The 16,235-nt window shown below is 38.6% G+C and overlaps 1 protein-coding gene across 10 annotated transcripts in view; it reads left to right on the top strand.

Annotated features, from left to right (window-relative positions):
- The window catches only part of dgkh (diacylglycerol kinase, eta), a 74,057-nt gene extending 61,072 nt beyond the window's left edge, over positions 1-12,985 (top strand). For 8 of the 10 annotated variants that reach the window (XM_017710848.2, XM_017710847.2, XM_037539016.1 and 5 more), the window contains 8 exons: positions 372-485; positions 589-723; positions 815-1,081; positions 4,192-4,284; positions 4,505-4,624; positions 4,797-4,902; positions 7,311-7,441; positions 9,403-12,985. In XM_017710848.2, the coding sequence (XP_017566337.1) occupies positions 372-485; positions 589-723; positions 815-1,081; positions 4,192-4,284; positions 4,505-4,624; positions 4,797-4,902; positions 7,311-7,441; positions 9,403-9,489 (1,053 nt within the window). In that variant the 3' untranslated portion in view covers positions 9,490-12,985. The remainder of the gene's footprint in view (positions 1-371; positions 486-588; positions 724-814; positions 1,082-4,191; positions 4,285-4,504; positions 4,625-4,796; positions 4,903-7,310; positions 7,442-9,402) is intronic. The other 2 variants (XM_017710850.2, XM_017710855.2) reach the window with 1 other exon arrangement.
- The last annotated feature ends 3,250 nt before the right edge of the window (positions 12,986-16,235 follow it).

The following is a 16,235-nucleotide window of genomic DNA, read 5'->3' as shown; positions in this document are numbered from 1 at the left end:
GTGATCTCGGACAGGACATCTAGTGGATCGGCTCCAGAAACATCAACATAAAGTCTGCAAACAGCTTGTTGATCCAGTGTGTTAATGCCGATAGTCTAGGTTGTTTTCCTATGAACTGCTCTCACTGTTGGCTAATATATATATAAAAGCTGCATTTCAAATGCATTACAAATTTTCCCTTAAGGAAAATACTTGTTTGGGGAATTGTTTGAACGTGTGTTTGTGAAGGGCCCTCTGCTGGTGATCAAGGATATCAGCTAGCAGGTCAACCTTGGCACTGTATATAGACAGTGAAATCAAAAATGCCCCCAGTTTTATTAAAATGAATCCCAGTGTTTTTTATTCTCTATCTTCTTTATTTTCTTTTCTAGATATTCTGTGCTCCATCATTTGATGATAAAATCTTGGAGGTGGTGGCTGTGTTTGGAAGTATGCAGATGGCAGTGTCCAGAGTGATCAAGCTCCAGCATCACCGCATTGCCCAGGTGTGTCTTTGTGTGTTTATATATATATATATATATATATATATATATATATATATATATGCACACATATATATTAAGCATGGCTTTTCTGTTGTTGCCGTAGTGTCGCACAGTGAAGATTACAATCCTGGGAGATGAAGGCGTCCCTATCCAAGTGGATGGAGAGGCCTGGATCCAGCCTCCTGGAGTCATCAAGATTCAACACAAGAACCGAGCCCAGATGCTGACCAGAGACAGGGTGAGTATTGCTGTATATGATCATCTGTGTCTTTCACTGCTTATTGTACCAAACTCACGTGCATCTCTGAAGCTTTGTCCTGCTATTACAGGCATTTGAGAACACACTGAAGTCTTGGGAGGACAAACTGAAGTATGACAAACCTCCTCTACGGCCTCACCTGTACCCTCAGCACTCTGTGGACCTGGCCACTGAGGAGGAGGCCACGCTAATCCAGATGTGTGCTCGCGCTGCAGAGGAACTCATCACTAGGATCTGTGAAGCTGCCAAGACCAATGGGCTACTGGAGCAAGAGCTTGCTCATGCTGTTAATGCTGCATCTCACGCCATCAACAAAACTCACCCTAAGTTCCCTGAGGTGAGATACAGGGTTTCCCAGCTCAGCACTGCTCAGTTCACACATCAGAGTCATATAAGGGATGGACAATTTAAACACTGTTGCTGCGTGAATACTGATATACTTTAACAAGTAGTATTTGAATATCCCAGTATTGCCAATAAATAATTTATAATGTTATTTACTGCCATTTAAAAGTTTCATTTATGTAAACCCTTTTGTATGCATTTATAAAATCATGATAATATGATCCTGGTGTTGAGCAGCTTCAAATAGTTTTTTGGAAAAATTGCGGAATTTTAGATGGGTCCAGAATGATGAACAGAGCTGTAAATGATTCTATAATTACCAAGAATGCTCTATATTATTGACAATGAAGATACACTGAAATGCATATTGTGAATGCCTCAGTGAAAAATAGTGATCAAGGTAGACAACCTGACAAAATTCATTCATCATCATCTAATCATCATTCATCATTACATCATCTATCTTCAGCACTCATTGGGCGGAAGGTATGAAACTCGTAGTGTCTCGATATTCTCTGCGGTTCTATGTTGCATGTTTAATCAAAACGTACAACCCCAAATCCAATGAAGTTCGGACGTTGTGTAAAACATAAATTTAAACAGAATAAGATGATTTGCAAATCCTTTTCAACCTATATTCAATTGAATACACTACAAAGACAAGATATTTAATGTTCAAACTGATAAACTTTGTTGTTTTTTTGCAAATATTCACTCATTTTGAATTTGATGCCTGCAACACGTTCACAAGCAAGGATGGGGCGAAGTTCACTACTTTGTGAACAACTGCGTGAGCAAATAGACCAACAGTTTAAGAACAACGTTTCTCAACGTGCAATTGGAAGGAATTTAGGGATTTCATCATCTACAGTCCATAATATCATCAAAAGATTCAGAGAATCTGGAGAAATTTCTGCAAGTAAGCGGCAAGGCAGAAAACCAACATTGAATGCCCGTGACCTTCGATCCCTCAGGCGGCACTGCATTAAAAACCGACATCATTCTGTAACGGATATTACCACATGGGCTCAGGAACACTTCAGAAAACCATTGTCAGTGAACACAGTTCGTCGCTCCATCTACAAGTGCAAGTTAAAACTCTGCCATGCAAAGCGAAAGCCATATATCATCACCACCCAGAAACGCTGCCGGCTTCTCTGGGCCCGAGCTCATCTGAGATGGACTGACGCAAAGTGGAAAAGTGTCCTGTGGTCTGACGAGTCCACATTTCAAATAGTTTTTGGAAATCATGGACGTTGTGTCCTCTGGGCCAAAGAGGAAAAGGACTGTCTGGATTGTTATCAGCGCAAAGTTCAAAAGCCAGCATCTCTGATGGTGTGGGGGTGTGTTAGTGCCCATGGCATGGGTAACTTGCACGTGTTACAACAGCGTGGCTTCATAGTAAAAGAGTGCGGGTACTAGACTGGCATGTCTGCATTCAAGACCTGTCTCCCAGTGAAAATGTGTGGCGCATTATGAAGCGCAAACTGAGCAACTGAAGTTGTACATCAAAAAACAATAAGGTTTATCCGTTTGAACATTAAATATCTTGTCTTTGTAGTGTATTCAATTGAATATAGGTTGAAAAGGATTTGCAAATCATCGTTTTCTGTTTTTATTTATGTTTTACACAGTGTCCCAACTTCTTTGGAATAGGGGTGTATTTAAAATTCACAATATAATATTTAATGTTGTTTTTTTATGTTCCAAATTACACATGCCTTATTCAAATACCTACTTAAGTAAAGTAGTACTAAGATTAGTACAGATATCAGTGCATTCAGATAGTCTCGCCCATTATATCCTTACCCAATTATTAGCACATTCTTGAGCTGAATCCATGGCTATAACTAGCTATGAGGACACAGAGGTCCGGACCTCGGTAGTTTCATAAGGATTGTTTTTCTTTTTCACTTTTCTCCATTCAAGGGAATAACCGTAAAAACAGCACTGTTATGATAATACAGAAATCCACTCAGGGGTGCAGCCACGGTGTCACAGACCTACTCAAGTGGGGACAGAATATTTATTATGCGTAATTTTTTGTGATAATAAAATCTGATTTGTTTTTTGTGAGAGCTGTCTCTGTATTATGGCCAGTCAAAATTGACCAAGCTCCTCCTTACTTTCCTCAAGCCTCCAATAACTGTATAACAACCGTTGCTATCCACAACTGCTTCAGTACATGATAGCAATATCTTTGTGACTATCATTGGGCCTTTAAGGTCTTCTAAAGTTTCTGAAGGATTTTTGAGATTCAGCGTGGAAAAAAAGAGATGTAACTACTCGATAAGCAGTGAGTGACTCTCAACTGACCTCAGAACTGCTGTGGTCAGTTGAGACATAACGGTATTAAGGAATCAGCAGGTATGTTAGACTGTATTTTGTCTGTTTAACTTTAGCTACCTTTCCCTTTAGCTGGGGTTTGGTATAGATAGCCTTTTATAATGCATGTTTAATGTGTACTTTTTCAGTAATCAATGAGGACAGAGACGCAAAAGAGACAAGCAGAGATGGGGGAGGGGGTAATTAAATAAAATCTGATAAATACAATTTGAAACAATTCAAAACTACTTGATTCAGTGTAGGTTTCAGCATGTTTTTTCAGCTAACATAATAATATAAAAACAGTTCAATTATTAATTAAATAAACCTAAAGAGGGAAGAAGTCAAATCAATTTATGGAACAATGAAGGGATGGGGAACAAATTAAAGGAGAAGGTGCATAACAGTTATGGATGGGTAAAATGGGAGCAATGATTGAAAAAAAAACTCTAAAGGAGAAACTTACGGTTGGTGTAATACTAATATTCAGCAGTTAGTTTATTCCCTATGAAATGTACGTCACATTTTTGCAAAATGGACCTCACTAAAATTTTGATCCTTGCTGAATCAGGTGTGTTAGAGCAGTGAAAATGCAAAACTGCACTGAAGATGGCCTCTAGGACTGGACTTGGGAAACACTGCTTTAGCAGACCACCACAATGCTCTAATTGTATCCCCCAAACCCCTGTCTGGGATCCTGCTCTTCATACATATTACTTATAAAAGTTATATTGATGTTTGTTGGTGTGTTCTAATCAGACTGTCTCCTTCTTTTAGAGCCTGACCAGGAACACAGCTATTGAGGTAGCCAGCACAGTGAAGGCCCTGCACAATGAGACTGAGTCAGTCCTAGTAGGCCGAGTGTCATTGGTAAGTACATTTCAGAAGTTTTTTGTTAACGTTTTCCTTTCCTTTCCATTTTTATTAGAATAGCCTCATTTATGAAAGGACTGCCTCCCTAACTATCACTGAGCGTGAATTAAATGTTCAGGATCTTGACCATTTACCTTGGCTTGGAGAATGTAGTGTATGGCTGGGCTGGGTGTGATTTTTGGAAGTGTCTCATTTTGTGGGCTTTGTTTCCATATAGCAACTGGACCCCCCTGATGAGGAGCTGCTGTCCAGCGCTCTGCAGAGTGTGGAGGTGGAGCTGGGCAAGCTGGCTGAGATTCCTTGGCTCTACCACATTCTTCAGCCCAACGACGAAGAGGTGAGCTCAGCCAATATTGTGGAGTTGGCTTTTGACCCAGTATTTAACACCAACCTTTGTGTGTAATGGAGAGCATGTAACAGTGGAAATTCTGGCCATAACATTTACTGGCATGTCCATAAAGTGAAAGATCAGTCATTTGGAATGAAAAGGTCTGTGTCATGTGTGATAGGACCACTCCCTGGAGTACGGCAAGAGAAACAGTCGCAGTGGTATGTTTCGCATCGTGCCAAAGTTCAAGAAAGAGAAGGCCCTCAAGAAGTCCAGCCCACAGTCAGGTAAGAATGCGTGGCTGTTCTGACACTAGAAAGACAAAAACATTTTTCATGGATGGCGTGTCGCATTCATGGAGTGCTGTGTGTCGTGTTCCCACATTGTGCTTTGAAATCAACAATAGTGCTGTACTGTTGAATAATGCCAGAAGAACTGAATTTTGAGGTGTTTTTCATTTTGAGTGTTTATGGTGACTTTGCACAGTGTTCTTTTCAAGAATACAGTGTCTGACCTCCTAGAGCCATTATGGCAGGGCTATGTGGCCTGCCTGATGACACAGAGCTCCATATAGCATCTACATCCCCCTTTGAGAGTTCTCTCTGTTCTGTGATGTCCTCGGTCCAACCCAACCATCCATGAACATCCTGCACTTTCCTCTGTTCATGGTGTCGTCCTGTGAGTCAGATACAGTCCCATGTGTCCACACATGAACAGCAGGCACAAACCAAGGCTCAGCTCACAGAAGGGAAACCACTACCATGCATACACAGATATATCAACTGGTCTTTCTTATATACGTGGGGAGGATTGGTGTTGGAACCATTGGGCTCACTGGAACCATTTAAATTCATATGCCGGCAGTTGAATTAATAACTATTTCATTTTTAAAAATGTAGTATAATTTTTTGCCGTCACATCAAAACCTTGTATATCACTTGAAAAGTCTCACTGCCCTTTACATGATATAATTATTTCATGAGGAACTGACCAAATAAAAATCTTTTTAGAGTAATACATTCAAGTTAAGAACATTTTATCCTATGGATGCAATTGGGTTGGTAATATGGCAAAAATATAACATGACAATGCTTAACCAATTTTACGATGATATGCATCACAATATTTATATGTCTGAGGTTTGATAAGTTGGGGCAGATGAAAAGGGCCATTTAGTGCTATTTTTAAAATTAGAAAAATTATGAGCACAATGAGTTGTATTTACTGTTTAGTGTATTCTGTGCTGCACTAAATCCAGTTAAACAGGACTAGTTACACTCTCTTTGTAATGAAATATGCAGTTGGTCAGAAAAACATACTGTCAGTACTTAAAAAAGATTTTGTCACCCCTAGGATGGGCAATCATATCAGAATCATATCAGTATCGGCAGATGACGTATTTAATGTACTCAGGAAGGGAAGTGAACATATAGGTGATTCTGGGCTGCTGTGCTAAAATGGCTGCATTTTATTCATTTGGCTGCATTTGTAACCATGTTATATTTTTGTGTAATGCTAATCCAGTCTCAGTTTCTACATTTTATAAATGTTTATATATTGGAATCGGAATGTACAGTCATATGCAAAAGTCTAGGCGCCTCTTGTCATATTAAATATTTTGTTGATTTTGTAAGAGAAAAAAGTACACATCATCTATAGAGTTAACATTTTAATGCACAAGTACTGTTTATTTGTTGAATTTAACACATTGGAAAAAACAACATATGACCTGTGTAATACTTATGACTATATACTTATATTTTGTCTAATTCTTTCAAATATGTTAAACTTAATTAAAAATAAACCAAAATAAACTAAATAGGAAAGTAGATATTGTGCACTAAAATTTGAAGTAAAATGCTTTTAGATGATGTGAACCTATTTTCACTTAGCAAATCAACAAAATAGGTTAAGAACATATTTAACCAAAGGTTTTCAAATATTTGACAGGAGGCATACAACTGCACATGAAAATCACTGGATTTCAGCATCAGCCTACAGTTACTATATCAGTGTCAATTTCTGGCAATTTTTTAGACAGCCACAATATATTCTTCTACTGCTACAGATTAGTGATACTCCCTCAGGAAATGCACCTAATTGAATCTAACTTGCTTCTGAGTTTTGGGGTATAGCGTGCATTTAGCTGATAACGATAACTTATCTCTCAAGTGTGGTGTCCTGCCTGTGGATGAGCCAGTGTATGGCTTTATGGAACAGGACAGTTTGAACCATGGTGTAGGGGCCAGATATATTGAGAATTAGGGTGCACAGGCTTCAGCCTCCCGTCCTCCCTCCTCTCTTTCTCAGTCTCGCTCTCTTTCACAGTCTCTCTCTCTCGTTCTCTCTTGCTCTCTCTTTCTCCTGTCTCTTGTGTCTGCTCTGAATGCGGTGGTGGATGTCCCACTGTGATAACCTGCATGCCAGAAAAAAAAATCCTCTGGGTGTGCCAGTGACCAGAGACCTTTACTGAAAGCCAACCTGTTTAACCCTCTCTTTGCCAGCTGCTGCTGCCACTCCTTTCTGTGGTTCTTCTCTTTCTGTTCTGACCCCTTCCCCCCTCTTTGTGGTTGTTGATGTTTTTTCTTTTCATTTCTGCCCCATTTCGGCCTTGACCCTGTACTGCTTGTGTCCTGCGTGTATGTGCGGGGGTTTTCGGAGACTGAAGGGGGCTTCTCGCTCTTGACTTGTGTAGTTCAGAGGTGGGGCACTGAGGAGGTGGGAGCCTGGCTGGAGCAGCTCAGCTTGGGGGAGTACAAAGACACCTTCATCCGCCACGACATCCGCGGCTCCGAACTACTGCACCTGGAGAGGAGGGACCTGAAGGTATACACACACCCCCCCCTCTACGTGCCTCACAATGTCCCTCAGAACAAATCTGAGCTTTCTCTCTCTCTCCCTCTCTCGCTCTCTCTTCTTTCTATTTTCACTGACTCTCTGACTCTCTCTTCTCTGTCTTATTTGACCTGACCCCTGTTTGCTATTTTGTGCTGCACTGCTCTGCTTGGCTTCCTCTGTGCAAGTGTTGTTTGAGACTTGAACCTACTTACGTACTAACTAAACCGTTTGTGGCCCTGACATGCTACAGCCTTTGGAAGTGCGAAGATGTAGAATAGTCAGTGAAAGGGGTTGAAAGAGTGAAAAGGGGGGGCACAACCCACACTGAGAGGAAGCTAAATAAGTGTGTGACTCCACCTGCAACATGGTGTGACACATGTGCATCAACTAATGGCGTGTGATGGACAACTCGGCTGGTGTGATGTACCCAGCTTTGAACCAGCATGTTTGTGTTTATGTTACTTTTAATGCAGTGAAAGGTGTGTGTGCGTGTGTGTGTGTAAGTGTGAGGCAAAATGACACTAGCAGGAACAAGCAAAGCTCAGATGAAACGTACCAAACAAGTGCAAATCTCTAGCTCAGCTGATCAAATACAGCTGCAAAGCTGTAGCCATGCAAAACATCTGTTCTTGACCCATTAGTGACTGAATTAATACTGAAGACATCACTGATCATCGTCACTTTGGTGTGCTATCATTTGCACTTGTTGAGTTTATACATTTCAGTGTTGAGATTTCATACTCTTACTTGTCTCACCTAAACTACACCAGAAATGCACCAATAAACATGTAAACATGATTTACACTAACTAAGATTCCATTTTCAACATGACTCTGAGCATTCTCCACAGTATTTAATGTGGAGTTGAATGACTGTATGTTGTCCATTTGTTATTTGTGGTAAATGTGTTATGATAAGTTTACAATGGTGATGTATCATACAGTACAGTGCCAAGGGCAGAGACCACATGTCATTACTTATTTCTAGACAAATGGGCCATTGCAACAAGTTATTCAAACAGAATTTCGGGTGAAATGCTTTTAGTTTTCCAAAGCTACGCGTCCTTTGTGACTCTTAGTGTTGAGTTGTCCTCACAAGGTGGAAGGATGGACAGACTGACCTGTGGATTTTTTTTAATCTAAAGCAAGAGTGGAGCTTGAATCTCTCCGAGATGAAAGCTATAAGTACTGTTTATTGGATGGTCAAAGTATTGCTGGCCTACCATGTCTTGCATGGTTGTTAGGGGTCTCATTTTCTTAATTTCTTTTAATATAATGTGATTTTCATTTCCTTTGATTTTCCCTTTCTTATGCAAGAAGATTAACTTATATCTAATCTCCTGAAAGATCTCTTGAAAAATGAATAACTTGTACTTAATGGCCCTTGTGACTCGAAAATGAATTAATGAAGGGTGGACTCTGACTTCTGTGCAGTACGTTGTATACATTAGAACTGAAGGACAGAACAAATGTTCCTTGGACTGTGCCATTTTTTTTTCTTTGTTGTGCCCCCCTCATTTCAAATGTCCCTATCATCTATCTGGCCAAACCCCATGTTGTCTATTGGGCTGTCCTGATGGACATATGAAAAAATATTTAATTTGAGAATTGTGTTTTTAAAAATGCACTACATCAAATATCTTTATATCTTGGCAGAGTATATTATCAATCAATTAGTTTTTAATTAATTGATTGTTTAAGTGTACTAATAATAATAACAATAATAATAATAATAGTAATACAGGACTTTAGTGTATTTCTAAGTAGGCAAATCTAGTGATTTAACATATGTAATATTCTTCAGTATTTTTCAATCTGTGTCTTTCTATGGCAGCACAGGATATATTCTTTATTTGGTTTGCAAGATCAGCCTTTCTCTGTTTTACAGCACAGATCATAACTGAAAACAGTGCATCATCTCAGTGGATCTTTGTGTGCTCGTTCCAACAGGATCTGGGGATCTCGAAGGTGGGTCATATGAAGAGAATTCTCCAGGGAACTAAGGAGCTGGCCAAGAGCGCCATGGTGGACCTGTGAGGCTTGAGCACATGTTCCCTTCGTGAGGAGCGGACGTTTTACTGAGCTCTGTTGTCTGGAAGAGCTCGGATTCGAGGGGTTTCTCCCATTGCTTTAGCATAGCTTTAGAGAACCTGAGAATGTGTTGTTTTAGAATGAGTGCTGGTGCCAAAAGAGACGTAGTGGTAGAGTGATCTAGGTGGGTGTAGATTTACAAAAAAACAAAGCCATTTTTTTACATACTGCATTGATGGCACAATCAGGTATGCAACTCTCATTGTAGAGGCAACTTCTGGCATCTTTAAAAGAGTCAAGAGTAGCAAAACAGGACTTCCATAAAGTGTTCACTGTGGGTGAAGTAAAGCCTTGTAATAGCTCACTGGCTCTTTGCCTTGTGGTAAAGATGGCTACAGTAGGATGGGGATGTGATGTGTCAGCAATATTCTTCTTTCGACAGCACTGTTTACATTTTAAGGAGACAGGAAAATGGCTGCTGAAGCATTGCAATCAAATGGCAATCATAGCAAAGTGGTTTGCAGTCCAGGAAAAAGTTTAAAGAGGGGTTTCCTGAAACAGTGACACTCTGATGCATGGTATTTATGCTTGATTTGGATATCTATTTCACTGCATGATTAGTGTCTTGTTTTTTTATTGTACAAACTAACACTTGAACAAGTTTTATATGACTTTAGTATGATGCCATTTGTTACTACTGAAGCATCCCTGTGGTCTTAATAGACTGCTGTTTGATTTCTATTTATTTGTCTGCATGAAACCTCTGTGTCAAAGAGCAGTGTCACGTGCCATATTTATTGTAAAATGTGCTTTATTGGTAGGAGATCAATTATTTATATCTGGATAGCACATTAACTAAGACGAAATATCAGTTCTTTGTGAAAACAGTACCAAAGTGAATGTGCCCAATATATTTTGTTGTTGAGAGGTTTTTAGTTTTCATTAAGATTTCCTCGCAATTCAGTAAAATATAATACTTGTGTCATTTTCCCCCAAGATCAGCAACATTTAATGTTAAACAGTACTTTTAAGTATCATTTCCCACAAATTCAATAGTAGTTAACATTTAACAGAAAAATCTATTATCAGCGCATTAGTGTGGAAATTCTTGTTAGAGTCGCCTCTCCACATATCGACTCCGAACGTACTTTAAATGTATCTATTTTACTTGGAATAGGTTTCGAGCATAAGATATTGCAGTTGATCTGCAAATTTGCATAGATTTCTCATGATTGTCGCTCCTTAAATTGCATTTAGGGATAAAATGTAAATTTGATAAGATACCCAGAACTAAATTTTGTTAAGTTGATGGCATTACAGGGTATACTAGTGTAAGTGAAGTTTTGTTTGTTAATATATGCACTGTAAATATATTGAACTGTTAATTCCAGTTGTAAGGAACATGGTTTGTATAGATTAATGCTAACATGATATATTGAGCTTACACATTTGATTGTGTATAGTGCACCATGATACCGATGTGAATTATTCTAATGTTTAGTAATCGCCTTTATATGTTAAGTGCTGTTGTATTCTATTGAAGGTGCAATATTGTATTTATTTTGATACATTTTGTTCTCTATGAAGCTTTATTATGTGATGTTTTTCCATGGAAAACAAAAACCAGTTCATGCACTCCTTTCTTTCTTTTTTTTTAATGTTATTTTATTTTGGTATAAGGTGGACTCGTGGACAGACTTATCATGCCATATTCTTTCTAAATTCATACAATCTTCCACAAGCAGATCATCAGTCATATCTACTAAACTGTGCTTCCAGGATAATTTGCTAGACAACTGGATGTTCTCTTACACTGGCAGAACTGCCTGCTGTGCCTCTTTTATTTTCTTTGTTATGGACATTTTAACATTAGCTTAAATCAAGTCCTGTAAATCACAAGTAAACCAGACATGTAGGTTTCATGATAGTTTGATGTCATATCATAATCTCCCTCTAGAGGGTAGTAGGTCACATCTGAATATCTGTCTAGAGATTAAGTTGTTTTATTCAGCGGATTCCAGCCAAGTACTTATTGACTGCTAGAAACAAAGTATTTCTGTTCTTTTCCACCTACGTCTTCATAAAGTCTTCATAAAATAACATAGATATTGAATCAAAGTAAATTGGAAATGAACACAGCGGACATAATAAAAGATCATCCAAGTCTGGCAAATGGTCCTAAGTAGAACTGCAGATTTTAAATCCAACACTAGCCATAAGTTTGGCTGCATGGTCAACTGCAGACTTTCTATTTGACTCTAAAAGAAGTGTCTAGAGAATTTGAAGAGCATGGAAAGGTGCCTAGACGACTGGCAGCATGAGTTGAGAAGAAAAGGAGGAGGGCTGATTGACTCTAAATCTCCTTTTAAAAGACTAGGCAGTTTTTTGTACCATATGAGTCTTCACGCTTACATGCACACATTGTAATTCAAAACTGAATGTAGTATTTTTATGTTTTTATTTTCACTTTACAGAACGGATATGCATTGCCTTTGAAAGGAGTCAAAGACTGTATGTGAAAATCTCCCCAGTTCGCTAGAGTCATTACCAAAGATGCTAGTACAAAATTGATTCTACACATTTCACCATAGAAACCTGTACCACAGGGATAGTGCCATATATACTGTCAGAGATGTGGAGTGAAATGCCAATAATACTTTCAGAGTGATTCTGCATATAGCACCTTGGAAGATTTAAGGACTTGATAGCTACATGAAGCCCCTAAAGATTTGGCCTTACAGTGTTTCCATTTATAAACTGTAGCAGGTTGACTGACCTCAGTATAACGGTGCCTCTGTGCGTTTTTTATTTGCTTTCATTTCACTCAGATCCCCAAGTGCAGTCTTCCTCTCATGCTGCAGCGAGTTCATCCGCACACCTATGTATAGCTGTCTCTGAACAAGTTCTCAAGAGTGTATCTACTAGACCAGGAGTGTTTTTTTGATAAGACGTCAAGCAGAAGCACGCTTGAGCTTATCTAGAGATGGTGTACATAAAGCTGTAAACTGCCTGATTTTTCAAAATCCAATTGACATGAGAAATTTTTAATGCAGGATTGCATATCGCAAACATGATCCTATTAAGAGATGTGCGATGTGAGTTTCATTTGTTTACATTGTGTTTACAATGGCACAGTTTAATTTTTAAAACTATGTGTATAGCTATATACAGCATTTGCATATTTATTAAGGTTAAACAACTGATGTGTATGTGGTTTCACCATTGGGATATAATGTTACAGTAGTCACTTGTATTGATATCTGGATGATTTTTTGGTAGTTGGTAATTTTTATGACTACTAAGTGACTGTTTTCTGTGCCTTTTTATCGTAGATGCATGGTTAACTATTTATTACAATATGGAAGTCACTGAGATGTGTATTTTTGTATCCTGATTGAATAAATAAATGTTTCGATTTTGTTGTACATTTTCAAGTGGTAACATGGTACCACATAATATCTTACTTCTTCAATAAACCTGAATGCATACCTGCAAACCTGAATGCATTGTCATTTGGTTCATTCTTTTTGGTGGATGTTTCTTCAAAATAGTCACTGCAAATTACTATAATTAAGTAATAGTGGCAGGAATTAGTACTTCCCCATGACCCCCGTTAAAGGTACAGTGTGTAATGCAATAAATACATAAGCAGTATCATGCAATGCAGTAATATCTGCATATTTGTTGTTGAGCAGCAATTTATTCATCTGTGGCTACCCCTGAACCAATAGAATAGATTACTGAAAAAATTTGAATATTTTGAATATAAGCAAATATGGCTGTTCTTGCATTCTTGATATATTTGAAGTCAGAATTACTCAAATCCATGAACAAAAGCCATTACCGTTTGAAATAACAGACAGTTTCCTCTCTATGTCCATAGAATCTACTCTGTTCAGTCATTTTTATAGTTTCTTTAGATTGTCAAATTAATAAATAAAATATTTTTCTTAACGTTTTTGTTTAGCCTCTTTTCACTGCAGTCATGAAATGTTATTTCTGGTTGTTGTGGAGATCTCGTAGCTGAACTGCGTATTTTTTCAATAATGTTGCTGGAATATGTTTAGATGGAAATGTGTATGATTTACAAAATGGAAGAGGACTGGATGTTCATTGTCATCTGTGTGCAAGCAAATCAACAAAATAAGTGTTTTTATTGTGTTTAAAATGTTTATTCACTATTTTATACCAAGAAGGCTGCAGTTGTGCTGTCCTATATATCTCATTACATTTGACTTGGAGAAGTATACACTGTTTACACAGGGGGGGTCTCACCTCTCCACTTTCACCCCTCATCGCTCGCTAGCAGCTGAACACAGGCTCAGAACATTTCACACACAAAGAGCCAACAAGTCATACCAGAATTACAGGGGAACAGAATGGCCACTGGGGACCTGCAGAAAGAGATTAAATTATGAACAGGGTGCAGAAAGCTCTTGATTTAGATTGGCTATAGTGCATAGCCTAATTATAAAGTCATTTCATTGCATTGACTTTATCTTAGGGCTGGACAATTTGGGGAAAATATCCTATTGCAATTTTTTCTTACGGAAATTGCGATTGTAAATTACACACAATAATTTATATTAAATTTCATTTTATAAAGCACTTTTTTCTCAAGGAATATCAGCACATGCCTTTTTTGTACTTTTGAAGCCTGAATGCACCTTACTACCAGTTCACAAGCTCTGTTTTGTTACATTAGTTCCCCCATTAGAATTTGAAAAGACACTTTCAAACTGCAATTTCAATATAGATTCATCACTCAGCCTTGCATTTACGCAGCAGAGCAGTAGAGAGAGTGTGTTAGCTCGACCACTGTAGTGGTGTTGTCGTTCATTTCTCTATGGCCAGAATAAATAGGGTTGTCGAAAAGTCGCCTGTGTTGCACCCTGTGTTAAATAAAAATGTTCAGAACCCGATTATGTTTTGTCCTGTGAACATTCTTCTCTCTAGCACCACTGGCTCCTCCGAATTACGGGTCGTTAAAGAGTTGAAATATGAATATTGCTACATGGGAGCTAAAGCTACTATGCACTGAATTCACGTAATTAGACTGACAGCCTCGTTGGGTGGGTTATAGTGGCATCCATGTACAGAATGAGGGAAAATGTATTGTGTTTTTGATAAGGCGTTTTAGCCTATCAAAATATCCCACCCAGAGGTTTATTTACAAGTATACCTGCAAATATGCGCTATACATTTTAAAACGATAGCACAGCTCGTCAGAGCATCAACACAGCACGCCTCAATTTCATGTAGTTTAGTGGCATCAAATTAATGCGTAGTAGCCTTAGCTCGCGTTTAGCATTATTAGCTAGTATTATAGCTATTTCTAACTTCAGGTTGTTTACGTGTTCTTCTGCCATGGCTGCCGAAAAGCTTGCTCGGTGGTAATGACAGTTTGGTGATTTAGTGTAGTCTCATATTCAGAGTCTGACCAAATCGGCTATCGTTCAAATGCGATCTTAAATGTGATCTTAAAAGTGTCCGTTTTCTGTTTGTGCGCAAAGTAAGAAGTAGAATCTCGTCAAAGTCGTGTGAAAAAGCTGTGACGTTACGGCGCAATTACAGCGGTTAGAACGCCTCTCAACCAATCAGCTAGCGCGGCCGGTGTTCTGTCGAATTGTGCTGCTTTGTCGAAAAATGCTACCGTAGCGTTAATCGTCTGCAGACTCTATCGATCTGTGCTACTCCATCGAGAAATGCTACCTTATCGGTTTGCACTTCCAGTTGTGTGTTTCCCATTAAATAGAGCCTAACTCAGTATTATGACGCATTTAATTACAAAATCAAGTACGTGCACTGTATGGACAAGGGAAGCATGGATTTAAATCCATTATAACTTCCTTATTAAATATTTTCCATGTGTAGCATATCTCGATAGACTAATATCACATGTCAAATAATGCATCCCTTATCGAAAAATGCTTCCAGTACAGACCCATATTTTTTAACATCACTACTTACTCTGTGTGCACTGTATGGACAAGGGAAGCATGGATATGCAGTTTATTATAACTTCTTTATTATAACTTCTGTATACAAACCATATATGCGATGAGAAAAGTGCGATGAGAGCAGGCAGGATCCAAAACATTTATTAAGGAGCCTATATAAATGTTTATAGGTCAGGAAACAATAAAAAGATAAGAAATTACTCACCTGAACGTATAATCGACAGAAAGGGAGCATAGATTAATGGGCGTGGAAACTTATGACAAGGCTGTGGGTCTGCGCATGCGCAAAAGCGCAAAGTAGCAAATATCGATGCGTAGCACAACTCGACAGAACACCGGGACTGACTGTTGTATAATATCACATAATCAAGTGGTACAATTGTAACACACAATATAGTACGTCTTCAGTAAACCTGGATGCTTAAAGCCAGAGCCCAGAACAGTTCTGAGGGGAATTTCTGAATTTTCCTTCTGCCCTCTCCCTCTGCATCTGTGCAGGCCACATTAGACAGAGTCAGTGCTCAAAAATGGCAGATCATGTGGAGTCGTTTTACTCAACAGAACTGTTGATATGAACGATATGGACCACAGAAATATACGGCTGTTGATTTTTTGCTAGTACATAGACTTATAATTGTTGATGCTTCACTGTAGAAATCACAAAGTATTCCCCTTTTAATATGCACAACAACAATGTGAAAGGTGTCGGTGTTTGTATCGAGACATTAAACTTTGAATTGTTTGGTATCGAAAAGGAAAAAATAGTGGTATCGGCCATCCCTGCTGCCTGCG

This window comes from Pygocentrus nattereri, chromosome 6 (assembly GCF_015220715.1).
Source record: "Pygocentrus nattereri isolate fPygNat1 chromosome 6, fPygNat1.pri, whole genome shotgun sequence".
NCBI classification, from domain to species: domain Eukaryota; kingdom Metazoa; phylum Chordata; class Actinopteri; order Characiformes; family Serrasalmidae; genus Pygocentrus; species Pygocentrus nattereri.
This window is presented reverse-complemented; position numbering and strand designations above follow the sequence as displayed.